Source organism: Indicator indicator, chromosome 28 (genome assembly GCF_027791375.1).
Source record: "Indicator indicator isolate 239-I01 chromosome 28, UM_Iind_1.1, whole genome shotgun sequence".
NCBI classification, from domain to species: domain Eukaryota; kingdom Metazoa; phylum Chordata; class Aves; order Piciformes; family Indicatoridae; genus Indicator; species Indicator indicator.
The window spans coordinates 6964395-6991835 of record NC_072037.1 but is presented as its reverse complement, the minus strand read 5'-3'; the positions used below and the strand labels follow the sequence as shown (position 1 = coordinate 6991835).

The window sequence follows — 27441 nt, the reverse complement described above, 5'->3', positions numbered from 1 at the left end:
TTAAATGCACTACTGTGTTGAGCTCCTCTTGTATTTCTGTGTTCCTGAGGTGCACTGGGATGGATGCATGTCTTCAGAGTGGTTCTGCCAGCACAGTTTCATAGAACAGCTTGTTTAATGTGACATGGCACAGGTATATGATGCAGACTGTACGTACACGTGCTTTCCAGCTTGCCATCCCTAGTATAAATCTTGTAGGCATAGGGAATTGTTACTTGCAGTTTGCTGGGAAGTTTCAGCTTGAAATGGCTGTTGGAGTTCAGTTGTTTGCTGCATGCTCTGAAGTCAGTTCTGCAGGAGTTTGAGCAACGCCTTACTCACAAGTTCCTGCTCTCTTCTCCAGCCCCCTGGAGCCCCACCAATAGCTGACAAACCTCAAGCACAAGGATGAAGTGTGTGCTGAGCACTGCCTCTCCAGCTGTTCTCAACCAGATGTGCTGAAAATGTTGCAAGCTTATTCTCAGCATTGTGGCTTTTTGCTTTAAAGAAAATGTATATTCCTGGAGTGGTCCCCAGAGCTGAAGTGGTCCCAGGAGGAATTAGCATTTCTGTACACGTCTCTTCATCAGGCTTAGCAGAGGCAGTGAGGAGAGGGGTTGTGGGACCCAGCATCCCATCTAAGAAATCTCTGAGTCATCTTGTAGTCCAGCTTCTCTAGTTCTTATATAAATTATGTGTTATCTACTCCAGGGTACTTCAGGGGAAGTAAATTCAGTTGTGATGGATTTAAGCTGATTTGAGTGATTCTGCTGGTGATATTTATTTGTGACAGGGCATGGTCCAGAGATGCTCAGTGAAATTTGTAACGCTTGTCCCTGTGCGGGGGGTAAATTAAGGTCTTTGCTAATGAATTTATATTTCGTTATAAACAAGGTGCATCCTTCTTTCTCCGGATTATCTGCCATCAGTTAAGAGACACAAAAAAATGTCATTTGTCTCTGAAAATCGTATGTTAAAACACGTCAGAGGCTCCCAAGTGCTTCAGAGAAAGAAGGCAGCGTATATTCACGGCTGGAGTCTGCCCTTAAATCTGATCACATTCTCTGTCGGCCTCTAATTCCATCACGCTGACCCTTGTGGTATAAGGTGTAATATAAAGCAGCAACTGACAGTGGTTCCTGCAGCTGCCTAAGACCTGACAGGGTTTTACTGAGTACACAAGAGCATTCGGTACCATTTATTGCGAGTCTCTGAAGGATGCAGAGTGATCAGCGTCCTTCGAAATGAATGGGCTTTTCATGTGCTGGATTTCATTTCTGGGGATGGACGCAGCTCCCGAAAGCGAGGGATTAATAGTCCTGGCTGGATGCGAGGCAGAGTGCAGCCAGCACTTCACACTGACGCCTGAATCAGACTGAAAATAAAGTGTGGGACTCAGAAGGAGATTTCCAAATATTTGACAGAGAGCTACCAGTGAAACTCAGTGCTATTCCTATGTCTGGGCTGCCAGCAGTATCCAGTAAATTTTCCCATAGAATCGCTGCTGTCCAGGACATGGCTTCGGCATTACTCTTTCTTACCCCCCTTGTTCTGCCTAAGATTTACCTTTGCCTCCAGGGCAGTTTGGTGTTGCTAAGCAAAAAGGAGTAGCTGTGTCTCCGGCATGTTTGGGGCACTCGCTGCTAGGCAGACACTTCAAATAAGCCTCAGGGGCTGAAGTGCTGACCAGAGCTGCTGCCGCTGGCATCCCCTTAATGTTTTTGTACAAAATGCAGCAGAGGCTCCAAGGAGGCATCGCCAAACAGTGAGCACTGGAGTTAAAAGAGTGCGAGATGGGCTCTTTGTCTGAGCAGAGAGATAGCTGTAAAGGAGCCAGGAGCTCAAGGCAGAGGCCCTGGAGCTGGGATGCTGTTGTTGCAGGACGTGGAGAAGGAGTGGACCTGGGCTGTGAGCCCAGCAAGCACTGACTGACACATGCAGCCTTGGTGGTTAGCAGCATGCTGGCCTCCCCTTGCCCACCAGCTCTGCCCTGCTGCCCAGCCAGCTGTGGGACTTGGGCAGATGTCATCAAAGCAGGCATGACTCCACGCCTCCCAAGCCCCAGCTTCGTGGATGCTGCCCTATGTGTGCCCAGCACAAACCAAACCACTCTCCTGGTGCCAGTGTGGCAATGGTGTGTGGGTCCCAAACTGCCATCCCACGTGGTCCTGCTGCCACAGAGAGTTTGTGCCTCACCTTGCCATTGCAAATGGTAGCCAGTGTCACAGATCAGCCTCACCATCTCAACTTTACAAGGTGGCTAGATGGAATATTGATGGATTTGGGCCTCAGAGTGACTAATTAGCATGCAGGATTCCTCCAAAGGGTTAACATGGGATCTTTTTAATTGTCAAAAGAGTTTCAGGCTATTAGTGTTGGCATATTCTTCAATAATCTGTTTTATTTTTACCTGCTGGGAGCTTAATTAAAAAACAAAGAGGCTCAATTTAAAGCCCATTACTATGCTAATTTTGTAAGAACTGGGCGGTGATTAAGAAGCTTTAAAAAGAGGAGTTTAGTTTGCTCTAGGGAATGGGTTGGAGGCAGGTTTTATTTCGTTTCATTAGCTAGCTACAATTATTTATAAACTAAATGGAAATGATATTAAAGAGTAATGAAAAAAACCCAGCATCTATGTATTATTGAACAGCAGAACTTTTTTTAATTTAGTATCGAAGTGTGCAGAGCCTTTATTACTGCAACTTGCAGTTAACACAGCTAAATGCAGTTGTTAAATATAAGAGGCTTTTTAAATATGTCCATAAATACAGAGCTGTCTGGTTTGCTTTTCCTATAGATCACTGGAGTAAGTTTATAAAGATATCAGTGTGACAATAAAGATGAACCACTGTCTCTTTAAAAAAGGGTTTATGAGGTTTTATGTAGGAAAAATTCTAAACAGAATAAATTGTGAAGACTTTGGGGGGTTTATACTGTGTATGTAATGTTGCATAGTCAACAGCACCACAAACTTTCTACTGTCTTTTGCCTGTCATGCAAACCCAAAATAATGCATGCGATTCCAGCAGTGTACCTGGGGTGTACCTGGCAGGAAGAGCTGCATGGAATGGATGGCCAGAAGCTGAATTCCAGGCAGGCACCAGCACAGCAAGGGCTGGAGATGTTCCTGGGAGGCAGTCTGGGAAAGGGTGGGGACAAGCAGTAAGAAAACCTGGCTCTGATTCGTGTGAGTGGGCAGTGGGAGGATGGTGCTGTGGGGAAGCTGTGAGGTTGGCAAGAGCCTAGGAAAGGGCTTCGAGCCCGGGCAGCAGTTTTGAACTGAATCCCCAAAACAAGGGTATCTGTCTGTGGTATCTGTGAGGATGTGGGCAGGCAGATGCGCCCTGTATCTGCCAAAGGAACTGGTAAAACTGGTGTGTATCTTCCTAGGGGTGGGAGGAAGAGGAGGTGCTGAGCCTGTGCCTGGAGATGCCACTTCTCTGGCAGGACCAGGGCCCTCTACAGAAATAACAGTTTCCTGTAAAATCTGGAGCCTTTCCAGGTCATGTGGACAGAATTAGATACTGGTTAGCCCAGCCACCTAGTAGCCAAGTTCATTTGAATTCACACTGAAACAGTCACTCCAGTCTTCTAAAGGAACATAAACTCCACAACCCAGTGCTCACATTGCTGTTCCTTTGTACCACTGCTCATTTTGGGAAGGCTCCCTTGAGCAGCCAGGGCTAGGAAGTAGAAGGAAGTCTGGGACCAGTGGTCTGGTTACAACATCCACCAGGGAGAGGGACTGACGAGGAGGAGAAGTGGCTGGAGGGCCAGCAGCTGATGCCATCCCACACTCATGGACTGCCCAGGTCAGCTGGTGTTTAACCTCTGTAAGGGTCTGTCTCAGTCTGGCTGGAACACAAAGCTCTAAGCACAGGCAGCCAAGCTTCTCCAGAATGTCCTTGCTCCCATGATGAGGGAACATCTACATCCATGTGCCTGGGCTCTAGAAAGCCTGTCCTTTCCAGCACATCACAGAACAGACACTCTGCTCCCCTTCCTCCCACAGGACACCCACAGTGGAGCTTAAGACTGGCCTGAGGCCTCTATTTCTTTGTGATGGGAACCAGGTCTTGGCTATAAGACATGTGGGCATGGGCAGGCTGCAAGTGTTGATGTAGCTCCTGCAGCTGCTTGAGCACTGTGAGGCTGCAGGCAGCCCCACAAGACAAGCAGGGTTCCTGGATAGAACCACATCAGGGGGTTTGGGTAGTGTTGCAGGGATGCAGAAGTGTGCTGAGACACTGTCTCTCCCAGCTATGTCTTGCCATAGTGCCAACAGCAGAGCTGATCTTAGCCCTGTGATAAGTTTGTCCATGCTCCAGAGTGCCCCCAGGTTTGGAGTCCTCTGGGAGACCAACCCCCAGGGCTGTCTATACACTGCAGATTCCTCCCCACATCATCTCTGTCAGTGATTCTATTTTATGCCCTTCCTCAACCACACCTGCACATTTCTCCAGTGCTTTATTCCCTGCTGGAAAGGAATGTGGTCCTTGTACGTGGTGTCATGATTATGGGGATGGGCCTGAAACATAACATAGGTTTATAGATAGTTTCAGGATTGGATTCTGCAGGAGCCTTCATCCCCACTCATTCCATGCACAGGGGGTGATGGGAGTGCTGCCAGCACCCAAAGCTACCCTGGTGTTTGTATCAGGAAATGGTGTGGATAGAGTGAGTGTGGACTTCGTTATGGGGATTCTGTAAGAACTGGGCTTTTTTTCTCCCATCTGTGTTGAACTTTGCAACTCAGGCTCAACACCTGAGCCAGTTCACCTCTCACCCTATTTCTCTCTTAAATTTACATTTCTGGAGCTAGGATTTGCATGTTTGTTCTGTGTTTAGAAAGTGTGTAGCAGGTACCACTGTCCAAATAAAGACATTAATGTGTAAAATGAACAAGCAGAAGTATGTAAGAAACTTACTATTTGTGCATTTACCTGCTTGAGACCTCCTTTAACCATGACGGCAGCAGTAACTGGGCTGGCCCACTCCAGGAAACAGAAAAGAGCTGGCACTGTAAGAGTGAACTGAATGACAAAAATGGGACTATACTGCTTTCTTCTGATGACTAGGAACCCCTTCCAAGTCCGCATCCAAGAGCAACTGTTTTCCAAACAGAATCTGTGAACTGCCTGAGCACCCTTGAGACTCTTGTCCTCGGGTCTGGGCTCTGTGCTGGGATGTATCTGATTACAAGAGGATTTATAGCTGTGGAGACATGTTTCATGACAGCTATTGCTGTTGGTTCTCAAACTTATTTTTAATTAAATTTTTGGTCTTCCTGCCATTTTGTCTTTAATTCTATAGCAACTTTATACTTCCCACACTGAAATGGTTGGTGTGGCATCTCTTACATGGTTGTTACAGGCAGTAAAGTGATTCTTGATGAAAGAAACAAGTTACAAGAAGGGTCAATACAAGAATTGAAATTACTCAGAGTGCCCTGGACATCTGTGACTCAAATATCTACAGAACCCAGCAGGGCTTCTGCTCTCAGAGCCTTTTGGTGTGGATCCTGAGTTTGTCATGAGGTGCAGCATTCTGGAGCTTTTTAGGCTCTGTCAAATCAAAGTTCACTGTTTTGCTTCCACAGTCATGCTGAGGAGAAAAGCCTCACCCTGCAGGTCTGCTGTTCTGGGTGAGCTCAGGGCTGAGCCCAGCCACAGAGCTGCCTCTCGAGATAAAGGTCATACAGCAGAATAGCTTTAAATCCTCTTTTGGTTCTAAAGGCAAACCGGGCTATCCAGGATCCCTGAGGTCTTAAATGTCCCTTGGCCTTCTTTTGACCCTGTATACACCTTACATTCTTCCTTTAATGATTGACACTCAGTGGGTATGTGCCTACGGGCATACTGGAGTTGTAGCTGCTTCTTCATCAAAGCAACTGTTTACAGCTGGTTTGAGTTGGATGCTAATAAACAGTATTCTTTTTGTCTTAAAATAAAAAGCAGCTTAAGTCCCTAATGATAAGGATTTTGTGCTTTGCAGGGGAAAAATTCAGCTAGTTTGGGACAGCCAACCACTCAGCTTAGCAAGTCAGAGTACTTTATGCTTACAGCTAAACCGCTTTTATCTCCTCAAGTGAGTGGGCTATAGATTCTTATCATTGTGGCAGAAGTGATGAGGGTAACATCTTTAGTTGGAAATCATTGGCAACATGTGGAGAAAGCTTAAGATGTTGTCACACTTTAACTTGGTCCTAATCTGTTCAAAGGCAGTTCATACTTTCTAACTGTGCCAGCAGGTAGTGAGAGGGAGTCAAAGACCGTCAGGGTGAAATAGCTCGTGCTTTTCTTTGGAGAGTTTATGACTTTCATAAAGCGCTACAAAGAAACTGCAGCGGTAACTGTTATTGTCTAAATGAAGAGCTTATGTTCACCCAACCATATTTCATTAACTTGTACACCCAAGCTTCTACATTTCCTGCCTGCTTGGTGCAGTGCTATGAGCAAGTCTTATATATTTTAATGCCTATTGTCAGTGGAATGAGAACAACAGGAACGTGCAGATCAGCCGTGCCCCTTGCATGACCATCGGCGGTGTCCACCACCAGCAGCTGCAGGTACCAGCATGTGCTGCGGTGCCTCTCGTGGCAGTCACAAAATTCACAGTGCAGCCTGGTTTGTGAATTGTGACATCTGTTCAGGTGAAGTCCAAAACAGGAATCGTGTTCCTTCCAACAGCAAATTGAGATCCTGCTAACAACACTTCAATGTCAAAGCTGGGGGTTCTGTGGGGGAGTAGGAGAAAACAGAGTTAGGACCAAATTCTCAGTGGAGCAGAGTGGTTTTTAAAATTTTGCCTGTGGATGAGCACCCAATTGGTCCTGATGGTATCAAAGGAGTTCTTCGTTGCACTTACTCAAAGCAAAAACTGGCACAGCTTCTTCTCCTTTTACTTTTCTTTAGCAGATGATCTTGAGAGCCTCAGAATTACTGGTGAGCAAACTTCATTCTGTTTCAGCAAATATTCTGTAAAACATAAAGAGCTTTGTCAGCTTTGCAGGAAGGACAGTACAGTCAGACCAGGCTTTTTTATTATTATTTTTCAGCCAAATATTCAACAAAACACTTAACTTTTTGAAACATTTGTGGAACCCTCAGGGATACCATGAGATATTTCTGTGCTTTTAGAGAACAGCTCCAAGCCATACACATTTTCTCACCAGAAGAAAGGAATGCTATACTGATGTGATGCGGTGGGGATTTTGTAAGCTTTCTCTCTAAATGGCATCTCTAATTTTTCTCTGTGTATGTGTGTGAGTGTATAGATGTGCACAAAATATATTCATACACATAACCAAAAGTTAAGTCATATTTTCCAGCTTTGACCTACTTGCAAGTTTTCATTTAATTAAAAAAAAAAAAAAGTTCTGCAAAAGTTAATAAAATGTTTAGACAAACCTTTCAGTCTTGTGAGCTTAAGGGAATAATCCTCTTTGCATGCCTAATAATGTTGTTGGTGTCTAATGGGATTTCATTTTCACACATGTGCAAGTGTCCTGTGTGATATACGTTTAACTGCTGGAATAACTTAAAACCTGTGCGAATGTTCCAGGCAAAAGAAGGGTCTGGGCATGCTGTAGGACCTTGCTTATGGATAAATCTTTTTGTGTGGGTTTGGAGAGTCTGGTTTACCAAAGCCTGAATACAAACACAGATGCTGAGAGCTAAGTCTTTAGGACTCTATCAACTAGATTTGGCCTCACAGAAGCTAGGAGATTTTGGTAGTTTCATGCTAATCTAAAAATAAGGTTTATAGAGCAACTTCAGTAATCATCTGTACTAGAATAACTAGGGTAGTCTGTTCATTAAATTTAAAAAGATGAATCAGATGTTTGGAGCCTTCAGAAAAGCCTGTGTTAAGTGAGCTGTTTATTTTCCATTGTAATATTAAGTAATTGACATGATGTTAATAGGAGTGACTTCACATTACAAGAATAAATTGTCATTCTTAGGCATTGCAGGATACACCTTTAGCTGCTTGGATTTTGCAGGGGGGTTGTTTGGGGTTTTTTTAGTGTTTATTTTCTAGTGGCCCTTTTTACAGTTTCTCCCAAAAGCTCTGTGCCTCTGACAAGTCTCTTCTGGCTTATCACAAGAACAAAGTTTGTGAAAGAAGGACAGTAAAGAGAAACTGTGAGAAGATTGGGGGGAAAAAAAGTTTCATCCATAAAAAGTCAGGCTAATAGAGCATGATTTAGAGCAGAATATAGCAGGGACTTTTGTAAGACAAGCAGCAACTTTTCATGCTCAGATGGGGATTCTTGGGTTAAATTGCTATCTTTGAGTTCTGAACTTGGAAAGGTATTAAAGTGGAATTAAACCTTTACACAATCCGGCTCTTGTGTCATTCAGGATTTTTTTGGGTTCTGTTTAATTGTACATCACAGCAGGGTTCTGAGTGACTGGTGCTCTAAAGAAATGAGGGGTAGGGTTAAGTCTGCAGCCCACTGCTCTCTGCTAATCCTTCTTGTTCCTTGAAGAAGGATTTACTTTTGCTGCCAGCTTGTGAAAGACTTTCCTCCTCCCGAAGAGATTGTTGTGGCTTTCCTGGGGAGGTGTGGTTGCTATAGCAAGGAGTCACGCCTGGGTATTCTCTCAAACCCTACTGAGAATGGGCCAAAAAAGAGCCGAAGAAGAGTAAAACTGGGGATTAAAAAATGGAACAATGGGAGACAGGAAGATAGGAGTGGGAACAAATGGGAATTACAGCACCAAAAATAATGCAAAGTGACAAAAAGAGGAAATAGAAAAATAATAGCTGCCAGTCGGACTGAAAAGAGAAACACTACAAAAGAACAATTTATTTTCAACAGGCAAAGAAAAGAAAAGGGCATATGGGAAATAAGACACAGGCCTGTGTGGAAGGCTTTTTTGGTTCTTACTGTATTGCAGACATACATGCACCAAGTATACAAAACTTACTCGTATCCCTTTCTCAGTTCCACCTTTGCCACAGTCTGTTTATTCAAAACAAAATCTTCCTGGGTTTTAAATTGTGTGTTTCCTTATTTGCTCTTCAACAACCTTTCAGATTGTGTCTGTTCCTAGGGGCTAAGTCTAGGGTAGTTCTGGACTTTTCATATAAAATAGATCAATAACAGAAGAAAAGATCCAACTCTGCTCAAATTCTGTTCTTGAATGCTTTCCAAAGAAGTAACTGCCTCCAGGAAAATGCCAGTGGGCATTTGTTTTTGCTGCTGCTTACTGGAGACAAATTCTTCAGCTCTTGCCATGGCAATGCCCTGACATAAGTACCTGGTCCTGCCTCTGCACGGGCACCGTGCTCAGCACCACGGGAGCACAGGCTCTGCCTCCCTCCTCACCCCACCACAGCCGTGTCCCTGCGTGGTGCTGACCAGCTCATCACTATTACCAATAGAGAGCTCACCTTTAAGATTTTTAGCAGCCACATTGTGCTGCTAAAGCCCTTTGCTCTGCAAGTCACGTGCAGAGCTCTGAACGTGTTCGTTGCCGTGAACGAAGCAGAGATTTTCATTCAGTTTAAAGTTGGTCACATTGCAAATAAAATTTAAAAAGGAGCTGGTCCCCACATCTAACAGCAAATCTCTTGGAATGCCTTTCCTGCACCCTACTGCTTTATATATAGGAGAGGCTGAGAGATGTAACAGATGAAACATTTTGTTTATGAAGTGTCTATGTTTTGTTTTATTTCACATGTTTTTGCAATATAGATAACAGATTACACCACAGAGCTTTCATTGCCTTGTGCTATAAAGATACTATAAAGCCTTTCTGGGTATTAATAATAGATTGTGTTGATGAGTTTGGAGAAGCTGGCAATAGACCCCCTACTGTAAAGACATTAACACCACAGGACTAAGGTATCTTTCCCTTGCAAATCAGTTGCTAAATTGGCTGCGCTGATGGGTTTGGGCACAAGCTCTTGTACAGCATCAGTGCAGCAGGCACAGGAAGTTATTGTGTTTTATACTGGCAAATAACGTTTCTTCCTCTTAATGGTCTTAGTTGTGAGGAAAGGCCCTGTGTAAATTCTTTCCCTAAGACATACTTGCCAGCTAAGAAATAACTTAGAAATTACATTTGAATTGCTTTGACACACGATTATTTTTTTTCTGTAAAAGTGAAGGCCGGGGCAGTGAATCACCGACAGGACAATTTCCCTGCTTATAGGGCCTTTAGGGTGAATTTTCACATAAAAATTATATTAGAAGAATTTCCCTGTGTTGTTGGTGATGTAAATTCAAAGGCAACTGTAAATTCAGTGTGCCACTTAGTGAACAAGAAGGATAAGGCATCTCATCCAACTAGTGAACGTTCAGCACTGGAGACAGGCTGGGCTGTGGTGTGAGACCCTCACACAGAGCACCCACTGGAAATCAACTGGGGGTCGTACAGGCAGGAAATACAGACAGATGTTCTGGGCTGCCCAGTTCAAGAGAGACAGGGAAATACTAGAGAGTGTCCAACACAGGCTATGAAGATGATTAAAGGACTGAAATATCTGTCTTATGAGGAAAGGCGGAGAGACTTGGGGCTGTTTAGCCTGGAGAAGAGCAGACTGAGAGGAGATCTTATTAATGTTTATAAATACCTTAAGGGTGGGTGTCCACAGGAAGCAACCTGTCTCTTTTCAGTGGTGTCCTGCAGTAGGACAAGGGGTACAAACTGGAACACAGGAAGTACCACCTCAGCATCAGGAAAACATTCTTTCCTGTGAGGGTGCTGGAGCACTGGACCAGGATGCCCATAGAGGTTGTGGAGTCTCCTTCTCTGGAGAGAGGGCACGTTACTGTGTGACTTGCCCTAAATGATCCTACTTTCAGAGGTGGGGTGGGACTGGGTAATCTCCAGAAGTCTCATCCAACCCCTACTATTCTGTGATTCCATGATTTTATGGATTTAGTTTAATATGTATAAAAAACCTGTGTAAAAATCCACAGGCAGAAAAACAAAAAACCCACTGGTTTTGGGTAATGGCCTAGATCATGAGTTGTAGCAGAAGTACAAACTCCCCACGCAACACACACTGTGCTTTTATAGCACTTTGGTATAATTTGAAGCCCCACAAAAAGCCCAGCAGCAGAAGCCCATTTTGCATTTTTAAAACTTGTAGGCAAAAAAAAAAAACATTATTTCCCAAATGTTTGCACTGCCTAAAAATATAATTCTAACAAACTCGTCATATTTTGTTAATTTATTAGGCTTCTTAATTGCAGCCCTGGCTTTATCAATTCAATTGGTGCCCTTAACTTTTATAACAGTTTCTATTCTACAGAACAGATTAGGAGAAAATTGCAGCCATAATCTGTACAGTGCAATTGCCGTGCTATAAAGAGGAATGGGAGTAGCTGAGAAGAGCAATTGGATTCCCAAAGGTGGAGCACAGTAGAGCAATATCAGTGACTTTGTAAATGAAAAATTGTTTTAATTCCCTTCTAACAGCAATAATTCGATTCTTCATAAATTTTGCCATCAAAGTGTTGTAAGGAAAAATGCTATAAAATAGAACTGTGTGGCAGTGATGGAAGACGGTTGAACAAAGTGGTCAATTAGGGGGATGAAAATTAAGCAGAGAGAAGAATCCATTCTGTCACATTCTGCTTGAAGCAAGAAACTCCTCTGCATTTTACATTTTATGTTTTACTTTATAGTTAAGGAAGATGTAACTTTTCAGGTCATTCTAGTCCCACTTGAGCAAGTTATGTTAGGATGGCAGCTTTGAATTCCATGTGTCCTTAGGCATTTTAGTGAATGTATTTGTTGGGTCTTTCCCATTTGTCTCAGCATCGTGGTTCTGACCCTGGAACCACCAGTGCACAGAGCTCTGGCATGGTTGGCAAATGTTGGGCCTGCCCATGGATGGGATCTTGAGATGCCTCAGCTGCAGGTGCTGGGGCTGGGTACCAGGTGTCTAGGGAGTCCTTTGGCTGGTGGCCTGCATGGTCTGCATGATGGTCCCTCTGGACCAGCCCTTGCTGGTGTAGCAACTGTAGGGTTCTTGCGAGGCCCTAAGCTCTGCTCAAGAGGGAGCATCAGCTCACTGTCCACAGGTATTTTTTCCCTTTACTGAGACCATGTAAAGTGAGAAAATTAACACAGGGCAGGAGACTCTTTGTCAGTTGTCATTTCTGTTGCAGTCAAGGCCAGCTGTGATGATCCAGCTGGGACTGCCACATGGTACAGAGATGCTCAGCACTGCAACTTTCCTGCTCATAATGGAGAGTCCAAAAATGAACCATATCTTGCCCCTATCAAGGAAAATGGGACTTTTTCTTCTTATTCCAGTGGGAAGGAAATCAAACAAAGGGTAATATTTTTTGTGGACATGGCTATGACACAAGCCATTGTCTGGGTGTGGCCACCCTGTGATGCTACCTGGAACCTGACAGAGTGGTTACATGACCTCCTTTGGTAGATTTCTCTCATGGACAGAGTGGTTACATGAGCTTGTGGCTCTGACAGTGCCCACGGTCCATCTCCTGCCAGCCTCAGAGCAAGATTTCACTTAGCATGGGATAACATGTGGCCTCTATTGTTATCTTATCTATAAGGTTGCCTTTGCATGGCAGTACAGCACTTCTCATGAAAATACAGGTGAAATGTTCACAGAAAGAGAAAGTAACACAGCACCAAGATAAGTGACATTTTAATCTGTGCATCCAAATCCCCATGGTGAAGCACAGCTTTAACCACAAGCTTTCACCAGGAGCTGGTGTTCTTATTACAGCACCTGTGGATAGAGGGTTAATAAATATTTTCTTCGGTTCTCCCTGAAGAACAAAAAGGTTTCTTTGTTCTAGTTTCTCCCTAAATATTACATTTTCTTTTTCTACAAACTTTTAATTTTTGCACATGTTTTATTACTACTCAGTGAAAGGGAATTAGCTTTCTTTTACTGAAGTTTCAGCTATGAAATTGGCTTTAATAAACTATGTAATTGTTTTTTTTCTGCAGGGAAAATATTTTAAATGGATTCTTTCTTTTTTTAGGGTTTAGGGTTTTTTTTCTTCTTTTTTTTTTTCAAATCATAAAATTATAATATTTCTGGTTTGCTTTCATGCATTTGAGATGTTTTGAATGTTGAGAATTCAGTGTAACCAAGCAACAATTTTTCTTTTTTATAAGCACCCACGGGCTGTAAGATGCTACAAAAACGCTCAAATCCTATGCTTCAAAAGCCCTGTGCAAGGAGTTTTCCCCATTCTGTGTCATCTAAAGAAGGTGGAAGTACCAAAATTTCTCCCAAAGAACAAGTAACAGATGTCATTCATTAGTAATTTAATTTCTTCTCTTAATAAAACTCAGTTGTGTGAAGAGTATAATATATTTTACTTCAGCTCTAACATATTTCCTACTATATGACTGCCAAGCGAGCTCCCAGCTGGCTATATAGGCACCATAGGGATGTCATACATAGGCTGATATCAGAAAGAACCATGGCAGGGCTAAAGCCTGTACCTACAATATTTACTAAAGCTTGTGACCACCATCTTTGCATATTTATTAAATAAAGAAAAGCCAGGTATCTGCTGTGGTTTCTTGCAACACGTAACGTCAGAATAATGCAGAAAGGAAAATGATTTAAGATCTCTGATAGGCAGACAGCAGCATCTGTCCTCTTGCATACATCAAACATGGCTTAATAACTTCCTATTTACTGCTTCATGGCAGAGGTCCAGTAAATAAGCAACCTGACTGAATTAGTCTATTTTTATACCTCTATCCTGTATAACAAACCTCTTGAACCACACTTAATGTGAACAGCAAATTTTGCACTGCACATGGAGATCTCTCAGCACAGATCAAATTAGTTATAATAAAACAATTAAAATCTATTTACCCACAGACAGGAGGAAATGAAGGACCCGGGTGAGGAATAGAAAGGTAAAGGGTGGGTTGTCAGGACGTCAGGAGAGTAAACAGCAGAACCATGATTCTCAGGAGCATGGCAGGGTCAAACTTGCTGCAAGATAACTATGTGAGAGACAATAAATCAGTGGTACATATTAAACACCAGATGGTTGTGCCCATGCAGGAAGGCACAGTGGATCATGTAACTGTGGTTGTTTCTAAGGATTACTGATTCAGCCTGACTTCACAGGGCTATCCTCACAAATAAAATCTTTATGGCCTCTTCCGCTGGTGAACATTTTCATCTACTGTTTAAAGACAAGACCACAGGTCTCAGCGTTTCCATTGCCACTAATATATATGCAAAATTAATTTGTTAAGTTCACCCACTTTGAGCTGGTGAAGATTTTTTTGTCTCTCTCTGGTACTGTAAAGTTGCTTCCCAGTGATTATTACAAATACTCAGATGGACAGACAGGCCATTGTTCCAAGCTTTAGCTCAGCCCAATCCCCCAAGTGTTTTCAGGCATAGAGGCAAACACACTTAAAAACTCCTAAACCTATTGAGTTGTCTTTCAGAATTGTCCAGGCAACAGAATTTATTTATAAAACTCTTGCGATCGTTGATTCAAAACAAGGTTTTCTTGTTCTGCTTTTCTCTTTTGTCCTCTTTGAACAATTTTCTTTGGAATGTTTTCGTTGTGCTTAGGAGTCAGAGATTTCCTGGGGCTTCTAATAAAGGCATTTGATTTCCACTCTCCACATACTTTAACAAGTCCAAGGATTTTGAGGTTTGACATTAACTTAAGAGAGCTGGAGATAATCAGCCATGGGGGTAAAAAGTCAGAGTTATGCAAATTATTTGTAAAATGTATAGAAAGCAAAGGAGTATTTCTTTAAATGTGTGTCTGGCAGAGTCTTTGTCTCAGCAGAGAGTATCTGTGGGCTCCCCTTCAAATTTATGGCTTGGATTGAAACCTGTAAAGGGGTGATCTGTAAAGTATTCCTGCTATCCTACACTTCCCAACAGGTTTATTACCATTCGTTTATAAAATGAACAGTCTAATGAGCAGTGGTTTAGATCACAGATATCAAAGTCTGGTCATTTGTCAAGATTAGTTTCCTGTTGTGAGATTGCCTTGTGCAAAAAAAAAAAAGGCAAAAAAAGGTACAAAAAAAAGTACATAACCTTGGGTTACTCTCTGGAAGCTGAAAAAAATACCAATAAACTCTTTATAAGATAGAATTAACAAAGATCTTATCATCTCAGAATTAAATCCAACACAGTGCAGTATGTGTGTGTTGTGTGGGTGCAGGTTACAATGCAAAGGGATCCCAGAACAGGGTGTGGAGAATGGACAAATTAAAGACCTGAAGTCCATGCAGTCTTGTCAGACCCACCTAATGTTAATTTGAATGAGTTGGTATTACACCAGGGACAATGTTATTCGTTGTAAGTAAAAGGCTGCCTTTGGAAGCAGTGAAAGCACCATCTCCCTGGCAATAGTCATTTGCCAGTAACTAATACAAAGTATTTTCTGTTTATGTGTTAGGCATCTTTTGTTTTGAAGAAAAAGAAAACAAAAATAAAAATAACCCCAGACACAGAGTGACAGTGAAGGAGCTGCTCAGGTCAGGACCACCCAGCTGAGAAGAAACTGGAGTACTTTGCTGTCCCTGTTCGAGGAGTGTGAAGGGGGGATATGCTTTCCCACTTCAAGCCATATGTGAATCCTTTGACACTTGTGTCTTCACTGTTTTGCGTCCCACCTTTCGGGGGTTGCTGGGAGAAGCCGGAGGCAGTCATAACCTCGCCCTGGGCCATGAGCCCATCCCCGCCGGGCTCGATCCTGCCGGTCCTGTACCACCACCGGCTCCTCTTTCTGTCCCCGTTGTGCTGGGGACGTGAGAACCTGCCCGCTGCTGCCCGTCCGCGGCCGCTCCGCGCTGTCTCCGTGCAGTCCCTCGCAGGCTCGGCGGCTGCAGCAGAGCGGGGCAGGAGGAGCCGGTTCGGCAGCACCCGGTACCGGAGCAAGCATCCCCGCCAGCCTCTGCTTTCAGAGGAGCAACCTTCCTGCTCCCGGTGCCTGTCGGAGCCCGGGGCTGGGAGAGCAGCACCCTGCGTTCGCTCCTCCAGGGGACCCCCAATGACCGCTCCGTGTTACCATCAGCCGCACGGCCGCGGCGCGGCGGTTGTCGCAGCAGCCGTGTCATAGCATCCCGGTCAGAGCATCTTTATCACAGCAGCCCTGCAGAGGTGTTTAGCAGGTCGCAATGCCCGCAGCGCAGGGTCGTCGTCACTTTGTGAGGTTGCTAAGATTTCTCAGGCCAGCAGCACTGGTTTGAGGTGCGAGGGACTGAAGCCGGAACTGGAGGCTGCAGGAACCGGTGGAGCAGCCACCCCTCCCAGCGTAGCTGTTCCACCTGCAGCCCCCAGAGCTGGACCATGTGTTGGCTCTGTCCATCCCTCCCGGGAGCTATTGGTCAGATTTTACACAAGTTAACTGTCCCAGTGCAGATGCTGGTCAGGGAAGCTGGATACCTTCACACCAGATTTGCTAATCTTCAGGCTTTAAGTGTGCTCCATCATCACAACAGTCCTCAGACAAAAGATACAAGCTTAATTAAACTGAGTCAAATAGGTTTAAGCAGTTAAATAGAAACAACTTTTTTAAGTGCTTAGAATCTGTTTGCTCTTTTTTTCCCTTTGTGCTTTAATCCTTTGAGATATGTTGTTGTGTATAGATACAAATATTTCCTGCTTAGGAATGTGCTAGCATAGGAAAAACCTTGCAGGCAAAGCCAACAGTCTGTATGAAATAAGATGACAGTGCCTGTGGGTCATGCAGGGCATCAGTTCCCCTTTAATAGATTTAATTTATTATGGACCCTCAAAAAAAGAACCACTCCGCTCATCTCACGTGGCTTGAGCTGTGCCCTGTGGCTGTGGTCTGCAAAGGTACGCACTGAGCCAGCAAGGTGAATAGTGGAGATCTCTTCTGTTAGAGCAAAAGGTACAGACAGGGACAGCCGGCAAGTTCTTGGGTACTCAGCCTTTCTTTGGACACTGTATGCAAATGCATTTGCATTTTCTTTTCCCTCCTGCCCATTCTGTTACTCCCTCATTTTGCTGAGGAGCTGGTGACTGCCATTTTGCTGTACTTCTCAGCTCAGACAAAATGGAGGCTTTGGAGGAATCAGTAACTACCACAGCCTATGCCTTCTAAAACTGATCTCCTTGTTTTATGAAAAATGATCATTCTGAGGATGAAAAAAAAAATCTTACCCCATCCTAAAAAGCAGAATCTCCTTTTGTTCCTGTGGACCCATGGGTGCAGATGTGTTAATTTCATTGCTGAAATGTGAATGTTAATGCACCTTGCACTTTGATGTATTGCCATAAAAAACACTGAATTTCAAATCGCCAAGCCCACGGTGTGATACAGTGATGTAACTTAGCTATTTGTCTTTATTTGAAGCAGCCCTCTTCCTAAAAGCTCACCTAAGGAGATTCCTAGTTGCCATTAGAGAAATCAGCCTAACTTTATCTGACAAAATTAATGATGGATGAAAGAGAGGGTTTGCAAAGGTTTAATAAGAGCTAGTCTAGAAACAGTGTATATTCTAGAGCCTATGATTGGAGTGGTAATTCAGCAGATTGGATCACTGCCTATCTCTGCCAAAGGATGTTTCACACCATTTAAAATGCACAGTACTCCCTTCAGAGACAGGTTGTTCTGGAATAACTCAACATCTAAAGCAAAGCTGTGTTATTTCACTCCTCTTTATCAATTGCATGTGTGTGATTCCATGTGTGCACAGCGTCTTCTCAGCAACAGCACTGAGTTTTCAGGCTTCAGTTATCAGCCTCCTCAGAGACAATACCATAATGGAAAGTCGTGAAATCTATTCAGAATAGGGTTTAAGTGCTGAAACTAGAGAGCCTGTATAAAACAAAGCACAAACTGGCCCTTCCTCTAAAAGGTGAATTAGAAGAAATTTGGGTTTGAACACATTATCCAAACTTGGGAGAGTTCCCCTTTGTTTCTCATTTTGAAGAGGAACAAAACAGTGAGATAAGGACATATCTTAGTATTTTTTATCCAGCAAAGGTGATTTGGGAATCTCTAGACCAAAAGGATTGAGATTTGAATAAATTACCTGCCTGTGATGGTTCCAAGACTGAGGATGCAGGTCTCTCAGTGTGCAAAAGCACGAGCCGAGCTGAGCTGTAGTTAAATTAAAGAATTTGCTGTATTTGAATTCATGCAGCGTATATCTGACATTCCCTTTGACTTTACTGCCTCTCTCTCTTACAGGCTGTTTGCTGCCAAGTGCAGTGGCTGTATGGAAAAGATCGCCCCAACAGAATTCGTGATGAGAGCCCTGGAGTGTGTTTACCACTTAAGCTGCTTCTGCTGCTGCGTTTGTGAGCGGCAGCTGAGGAAAGGGGACGAGTTTGTTCTTAAGGAAGGGCAGCTGCTCTGCAAAAGTGACTATGAAAAAGAGAAGGACTTGTTGAGCTCGGTCAGCCCAGACGACTCAGACTCAGGTGAGCTTTTCCCACACCTGCTCCGACTGGAAAAGCCATAAGGGTTTGTAGAGCTTTCTTATAGGAAAGCCTGTCCACTCTCACACCCACCTATCTATATGCACATGGCACTTACACAAATTAGCAGGCACAGCTGAAAAAATCCCTGTTTGCAGTCTGTCCTCCCTAACTTGACTCCCATAACTTGTTGCTTAGTAAATGACAAAACCTAATCTGCAGTGTGACCTCTCCCTTCAGAGGGACCTGGGCTTTGAACAGGGTGGTTGCAAGTCTTCACTACTTGGCCTAGGAGTTAAGGCAGAGGATCACCATACTGTGACCAGAGCTTTTGCCTTCTCCTAAAGAGAACAGTGAAGCCCTCACACCTGATAGCAGCTTCTGGGTGTCTTCCCTGAGTTCTTCAGGTGATGGAGAGACAGATGCTTCCTTTCCTCCACCCATTTCCTAGGGAAGGTTTTAAAAGAGTGTAAGCAAATACTCTTGCTGTCTGTCCAGGGCTGGGAACAGAGTACTATACAGGACAAATAGTTCACACACTGGATTTGGGTTCTACAGGCCAAACCCCAGGGGATCTAGTGATGGGAACAATGAGGATTGGCTTGCAGGCAGTTCCAGGCGAGACAGGAGGTCTCCTTCGTGTGCCATATACACAAGGACACTGGAAACGTCCTGCTGTCAGTGTGCCCTGGCTGATCCCAAGACTAGAGAGAGTGCATACTCAGCTTGCTGCCAGCCATCACAATCCTGCACTTGTTTCCCAAGAAAATATCTAAGAAAATCAACAATTACCATTCCATTAAGCTACAAATGACCTGAATGTTTGCCTCTCGTTTATGGGAAAATGCATTATTCCAATTTACCTAGGAGCTGTAATTATCCCTAATCTCTAACCTGAAAGCCATATTCTCCATATTGTTGAAATTTATATTTTCATGTCAGGAATGTTGTGAGACAAAGGTCACTGCTGACTCAGCAGGACGTGCAGGACTGGAGCCTTTCTTGGAGCAGTGTGTTATTTATTGCCATACTGTATTTGCAGGACCTTGAGCGCTCTGCTCTGTAAATCTCATCTTGGGTTTGGGCTCTTTGTGAATTTGCCTGAGGCATGTGAGTTCCCAACTTGCCCTTCAGCAGATCATTCTCATCACCAACTTCAGCATCCTGCTGCCTGCCTGTCTGTGCCCACACTACCCCCTGTGAAAAGCTGGGGGGGGGGGGCTGTCCCCATGCACAGCAATGGGCAAGGACCCTCCTCCCCTTTCTTCCTGACTCACTACACCAACACTGGTGGCTGCTGTTTGCCAGCCACATTTGAAGTCTGTGTGGGCACGGGTGGACTTTCCTTCAGGACTGGATTTTTCTATGCTGTGATCAGCAGCACACTACCACAGTGGCACAAAACAACCCTGGCTTCCATTTCATTTCCCCTTGGCACAAGGGGTAGCTTCTTACTGCTGGAGATGCTTTTTTCCCCTCATTATTATCTGTTAGCCAAACCCAAACCTGAAAAACAAGTTGACAAATTAAATGGGATGTTTTGTCTTCCATTGTCTAATCCACTTGAAAACACAGATCTCCCAGATGCCTGTGGGAGTGCAAATGATTTCACATAGCCCTGGCTGAGAATGTGTCCTTCTCCAATCAAATATTTATCCACTGGACGCAAAAGTAACTCTCCAGTGAGCAATATTAATCCTCACAGACCTTTCCTTAGAAATGGCATTCTGGAAAGTTAATAATGTCATGGTTATTAAAATGACTGAACTTCTCTTTAATCATTAGGCAAAAGATGCTTATTAAAGTAAAAGGTGATTAGATTGCTAGGTGCATAATAATCAGACCCTAAAATGAATTAAAGTCTAATTTGTTAATTCCCCAAACGTAATCTTTGAGTATATAAAAACTGCAGAGTGCTTCTTCCTGTTGAAGTCCCTATAATAATTATATTAATGTTTTCTGGAAGCAAAATCAGTAGTCTGGTGAAATAAAATCTGCTGAGTTGAAAAGTTGGTTTTCACAGCAAAACTTGTACTTGCTCTTCAGTTTGTGCCACCATGATTGAGATTTCCCAGTCCAAGATACTAAAAGGTGTAATCTCACCAGATTGTACAATATATTGAATTATTGAAAGCACAAATTACCTCTCTGATCTACACAGGCACTTATATGCTTGTATGCATTTACCAAGGAAGAGAATGTTGTGCATGCATATATAGACACATTGTAACACACAGAGAAACCATACTGATGTTTTCTGTAGGATACAGAAATGCGATGGCAAAGATTATATTTAATGCTATCTACTAGAGCTTCAGAATGTTCAGAACCATAACTGGTATCTACACTGATATAAACAGACTGAGCTATTGTTGTGATGTTTACATTTACACTGTCTGCTGCCATTGTGGTACCTGTCTGCAGCTAATGCCTGGGGAGCAGATGTGGCTCTGCTGTAAAGGGAAAGGTGTGTAGCAGTTGGTGTAGTTGGTGAACACATAGGGGATCAAGTGATGCCCAAAGGGCACCAAGTCTCTCTGCTTCATTCCTGGAAATCACAGTATCACAGTACATTAGAGGTTGGAAGGGACCTCCAGAGGTCATCGTGTCCAAGCCCCCTGCCAAAGCAGGATCGCCAAGGGTAGTCAAATATTGAAATATTGAAACATATTCTGAATTTCCATCCTCTGATCAGTCCCATGCCCTCAATTAAAAATTATGCTTTTGTGGCATTTGATTTAGGCAGTGCACACTAAGATAATCTCTTCCTGCCTGCAGTTATTTTAGGTACTCAGATAAACCCTGGGTCGGCGCTGAACCTGTTGGCCAGTTTGGCAGCTGAAGAGCAGTTCTTAGATACCCTGTTACCTTGATGGAACAAGTACAATTTCACATCCTATTTATTTTTCACCAGTTAAAAGTGATGATGAAGATGGAGATGTTAAGCCCACCAAAGGTCAAGTAGCCCAAGGAAAGGGAAGTGATGATGGCAAGGACCCAAGGAGACCTAAACGACCAAGAACAATACTTACTACGCAGCAGAGACGAGCATTCAAAGCATCCTTTGAAGTGTCTTCCAAGCCCTGTAGGAAGGTAGGTGCTTCATCAGGGACCTGAAGTCAGCTCTTGTCAGGGAGTGTGACAATCCTGTCAGGGATGACAGATTCAGACCACAACTCTCAAGAACCCCTGCCCCTTCCCAGGACAGCAGCAGGTACCTTGGGGTGAATGCAGTGACCGGGCCAGTGTATGGTGATGCTTTCTAAACACCACCTCAGCCTGGAATGATCAGCAGCTTAGGACCATCCAGCTCATTGTCATTTCTGGATATTCACCCACAGTATGCAGAGCAGCTCCAGGACTGAGTCCTGCTGAACAACAATATTTGCTTCTTGCAAAACATGAAATAGGCCTTGAGTATCAGAGCCTAGGTAAACAAGTGGCTTTTGCCCTTCTCCTTCCCACCACAGAGGGAGTTGCTCCCTAGTGAGAGGAGGGCCCAGCTTTGGTCCCACTACTTATCCTTCCAGTCCTGCTTTTCTGTGGAATGTAACCCTGCTGCTGATCTTGTTTATGGCAGCTAGGGAAAGGCATAGCATATTGCTTCACTGATGGAGCTGGGGCAAATCAAATCTTCGTGAAAAGCAACCTAGGTAACTGGTTCCTTCTGAGTTTGATTGGAAAACAATGGAGTTGCATCCTGAAAGCTGTCACTGTTGCAAAAAGTGACATTCTCCTCCTGACATACAAGGTAGGTCTTTTGGGGCAGTGCAGTGTGCCTTTTAGCCATTTTAAAGTATGAAATTGTTCCTCAACAGTATGAAAATCGTTCACAGCCACATTTGTATCTTGCACGGAACTGGTTTATGGGCAAAATAAAAATCACGAAACGACTTAGTGTCATTTTACACAGCTCAGGCTGTTCAGTGTTTGGAAACTGGTAGTGACAGGAGGGGCAGAACTTGAACAAACTGTGCAAAAATATGAGGAATTTTGAAAAGTAATTCTGTACATGTAGGTTTTCTTGTAAGCACACAGGCATGTTCTTCCTAACATACCTGATTAGTTTGGAAAAAAATCATAAGAACTTAAATGATCAACCATTTTGTCCCATAGGTCAGAGAAACACTAGCAGCTGAAACAGGACTCAGTGTGCGAGTTGTCCAGGTCTGGTTTCAAAACCAAAGAGCAAAGGTAGGTTGTTTGTCAGGTTCTCAAAAGTGAAATGCAAATTGTCCTCTAACACAGATTCCCCCCTCCCCTAGCACACACCACAGAGATCCCAGGTCTGAACTGTAGGTATTTTGCATGCACTGCTGCCTACATCCATACAAGAAAGGCAACTTTCAAACACAGACATTAAGTTCATGTGCTCAAAGCAGCATGAGGTTGGGAGTAAATTTTGCATGCAAATATGAACTGGAAACTGAAATGTTTTAAGCTTAGAAATGAAACTGAACCCATAGTGGTGTGTGCATGAGTATAAAAATGGTCTGCATGAAATGATTTGATGTTTGCAGAGAGTTTTGTAAAGAAACAAAATTGTTGCATTCAGAGCTGTGAGGTTGTTCTGTTCTTCGTCTTCCATACAGATGAAAAAACTTGCACGAAGGCATCAGCAGCAGCAGGAGCAGCAAAACTCACAGCGACTAGGGCAAGGTAGGTGATTTGTGAAGACAAAGCCAAGGGGAAAAGAATCTGCAAGGCTCTTGAGGTGCCATTCCCTCATAATATGTTAAGCACAGCCATACAGGGCACACACAAGTCTGTGGATACTGTGTGCCAGTGCCATATCTGAGTGCCCCAGTTTATCCCAGAGTTCTCCCATGGGACCAGACCCTGGGGGTGCTTACACACCTTTCTGTTACCTCTTTTCTAGAAGAAATGTGCAGTGCAGAGGCACTTTCACTGGAAGAAATCTCCAGGAGGCTTACAACAGATCCTCCAATCTGTTTTCTCCGAAAGAAAGGGAAACCATGCAGGCTCCTTACAAGGGTGGCAGCATCACTGCCCCAGCCAAGGCACAGGCTGGACCCCGGGGCAGGCACTGCACAGAGGTACCATGGCTTGCCTTGCTGCTCCATGGATGGCTCTTGAGGCTCTCCAACTCCCAAGGCCTTGCAGCCTCAAATCCCCCTCTTTATGCAAAGTGAGAAAACTGATACCAACAAAAGTTAAAGAGTAAGAGGGCTGAGACATTGGGATAGACTTTGGGAAGATATGGTTCAGCACCCAGGAGACTCAGAAATTATGTAGTCAGAAATTACAAGTCTTTCAACTTACTGCTCAGGGTCGTACTCTCAGAAAAGGGTTTAAAGGGCTTTTCTAAAGGACAGGACACACCTAGCTGGGTTCACTCTGTGCTTGGGTTCAGTATTGCCTCTGATGCTGCTGTCTGCTACTTCTTTGTTCCTAAGCAGTGACTGTGCCCTCCTGTTTGCTTTGCAGAAGTAATGTCCAACCGAATGGAAGGGATGATGACATCTTACACACCACTTGCACCACCACAGCAGCAGATTGTAGCAATGGATCAAAGCAGTTATGGCACAGACCCATTTCAGCAGGGTCTTACCCCTCCACAAATGCCAGGAGACCACATGAACCCTTATGGTAAGGCATGCATCATTCTGCCAAATCAGTTAGCAGGGTTCCTATGCTTGGGCACACACCACAGGTTCAGTGGAGTTAATTGCTTTTCTAGGATTTTTTTCTAGGATTTGTAGCAGGGAATTTGTACCAATCAGTTTTGTGTGTGTGTATTTTCATGTACACAGAAGGGGGTAGAAGAGAGCTCAGCCCAGGCTCTGGACACTCTTCAGAATCCTAAATCAAGCAACATCACCTCTCCAGCTCCACTTTTTTAAATCTCCATCAAAGACACTGAGAAATAAACAGTACCAAATTCTAGCTCCCTCTCAAGTTTTTCCTTTGTCTTAGAAGCTTTGGGGGAAAAATGCTTTTAGTAAATAGCGATCTATTCATTCCCAAATGAATAAGCACCTCCATAAGATCCCTCAGATTGGATGCTTGGATTTGTTAAAGAACAATTCTTGAGCTACTAAGAGATGTGTCACCACACATCTCTTGTGCATTTCTCCTGCATAATTTTATTCTCTGCCCAAAATAAGGTGATGGTTTGCTTTCATGATTTCCTGACCACACACCCTCAAGTAGATAGGAACGCTAAATGCATCACAAGCGTGAAATGCCTAATAATTGCTTCCGGACAATTGCAGTGTGGCATTTAAATAAAATTTAAGAGGATTTCTTAGACTGTGATTTCTGGCCTTGCTGTAGCCCCAAAGGGCCTCTTATGTCAGACTTGTTTCTGCTGACCAGGAGCACTTGATTGTAGTGGTCCATGTACATATATCTTTTGTGAACATGGCATGCAGAGACCAACAAGAAATCTGCTTTGGGTCTGTGTTATTACTTCTCCCACTGAGACAAGTCCACAGGACACACCAGGCAATTTGGTAAATCCTGTAAGGAGCTGAGGACATTTGAAGTGCCAGTGAGCATTAGGTGGCTCATCACTTTGTTGCTAACAGTTTGCTTGGCTTTCTAGGCAAAACTCCTTGAGAGGCAAGTTCTGTGCTCCCGCAGGAGAAAGCACAAAGCTGTTTCAAATGAGTGCAGGAGAAAAAAGAGCCAGACTAACACTTTCTTAGTGCTCACAGCTAGAGCTCTGTCTGGCTCCTCAAGAGTTGAAGTAAGCTGAAATCTCAGTTGCTAAGGGAAATAAAAGGTGCTGTTCCAAACCAGCCCAAAAAGAGTGGAATTTTCTGAAAGGAAAATGTGTTTAAAACAGTAGCTCACTTGAGGCCAGGGAAGCTGAGTCTCCTTTTGCATCCTGTCACATTTGTAGATCTGTCTGGTATAAATGAAGACTATACTGGTGATGTCTCTCAGACTGCTTTTTCCTGTTGGGGCACTCAATATCTGGTCCCACCTTTCTCAGCAGCCCCAGTGCCCTCGCAAATGCCAAATCCCAGCTCACAGAAACCTGGGGACTTGCTCCTCCCCAGCGCTGTTTGCTCCCATTGTCAGCCAAGACTCTTTTGTGCTGCTGACTGAAGCATAAATTAGATCCTGGCAGCTTTGGGTGGCACTGCTGCCAGTTGAACTCTGCGAATTGCTTGCTAGCCTTCCTCTTTGTAGGTCAGACTCTTAGAGTGAAATTAGATTAAGATGTAAAAACAAACCCAGGAGCATTCCCTTTTGCTGCAGTGCACAAGGTAGGAGCATCCATGTGTACTGTGTCCCGCCGCGGCCGCACAGAACCCAGCTTAACATCTACGTTTCCTTTGCAGGAAACGACTCCATTTTTCATGATATCGACAGTGATACCTCTTTAACTAGCTTGAGCGACTGTTTTCTTGCCTCTTCTGAAGTTAACTCCATGCAGGCTAGAGTAGGAAACCCCATTGACAGGCTGTACTCTATGCAGAGCTCCTATTTCGCCTCATGAAAATAAAAGAACCCAAGCAGCCGGCGTATATTTAGCCAGTGACTTTTTCCAGTGCAGACTCTACAGCCATATGTTGCCCAGCTCTTCCTTCACAGTGACTCCTGCTGCCTCTGGACTGCAAAGAGCATTTTTAGGAAGACTTTATCTGTGTGCATATATGTGTATGTATGTATATATATATATTAATAGCTACCTACATACATACATATATATAGAGAAACAAAACACATCCACCAGTCCCACCCCCTTGATTCCCAGCTTGCACCAGACCACGAGACAAGCACAGAAGGAACAGAAGACCCTGCTCGTCAGCAGCCTTTGGTTTGGTTTGAGGTCATCTTTGTAAAGGAAATGGATTTCGTGGAAAGCCAGACCTGTTCCTCCTTTCTCTCTTCCTTTCTTTTGGATGTTTAAACTTTTTTTTTTTTTTCTTTTTTTTAAAGCCACTGATACTGACATCAGTCGACCATATGACAAATAAATCGAAGAAACTGGAGATTCCTCCCTTTTCTTACTGCATGATTCATACTATGTTGTGGATAAATTGCCATTTGAACTGTGAGAAGTTAATGTAAATGTGACGTTCAACATTTGTTTCCTTTCTACACTGTTTCTACATAACCTAGATCGGCTCATTAGTTTATAGCCCTTATGCATATGATACTGGGGAAGCTGGTTAACAGTAATATGTGTGGAGAAAGCCACAAATTTGTGGAGAAAGCCAGGGATTTCAAAAGAAGAAAGGTCTATGACCCTGGAGAGGAGATGCATGTTAGGGGCAGAGGCTTTTAGGTTAGTATTGATCTTAAATAATTAAAATGGAAGGTGCTTACAAGACAGAGGTTTATTTAATTTTTTTTTTAAGTGTGAGAATGAAACATTTGCATTTGTTTGTAAGTATTGCAGTGCCAAATATCAAATCTAGATCATGATTGGCAAACATGTGCTGTTCATTCCGTTCTGTTTCTTGATCTTTTGCATGAGGCATAAATGTGCAATGTTCCATTGTCTATCTGGAATAATTAAGCACTAACTTTAATTAATTACCATGCCTCAGCAAGAATCTGTGATATACAGTTCTAGCCTAAACCATCAGAAGTCCTGGAATTTGCACTGACTGGGGGGGAAAAAAAATGTGTAAGAGATCACAACGGGAGGTTTAGATATGTTTGAGTCTAACCCAAGTCCTGCAGATTTCACACTACTGAACTCCTGTACTTACCTGAAATAGCCCAACTAACCTGGTAGTGCTAACGTAGGAAGAACAAGTACACAAATTGAAGGGAATGTCCCAGCTGAAGTCTGAATGTCTCAGATGCTGAAGTTTGAGCATATGTCATATAGATTTTTGTAGGGCATAAAATATCATAAATAATAATAATAGTATAGTTATAAATATTGCCTGGTGATAATTATAATGTGGAGAGGCAGACAAGTACGGTCATGGCTCTTAGTGGAGAAAACTTCTTGGGGAAAATTTGCCAGGGTAATATCAGTAATTATAGGGTGTGTTCCAAATAGAGCTCATGGGGAAAGATTGGCAGGATAGGCACTTTCTTAAATAAATACCTTTAATATATTGACCATAACAGCCGAAA

The 27441-nt window shown here is 43.6% G+C and overlaps 1 protein-coding gene across 1 annotated transcript in view; it reads left to right on the top strand.

Moving 5' to 3' along the window:
* LMX1B (LIM homeobox transcription factor 1 beta) overlaps positions 1-25843 on the top strand; it is a 95606-nt gene extending 69763 nt beyond the window's left edge. The window contains exons 3-8 of the mRNA XM_054393470.1: positions 18143-18375; positions 21287-21465; positions 22489-22566; positions 22965-23031; positions 23821-23982; positions 25686-25843. Of these exons, the coding sequence (XP_054249445.1) occupies positions 18143-18375; positions 21287-21465; positions 22489-22566; positions 22965-23031; positions 23821-23982; positions 25686-25843 (877 nt within the window). The remainder of the gene's footprint in view (positions 1-18142; positions 18376-21286; positions 21466-22488; positions 22567-22964; positions 23032-23820; positions 23983-25685) is intronic.
* The last annotated feature ends 1598 nt before the right edge of the window (positions 25844-27441 follow it).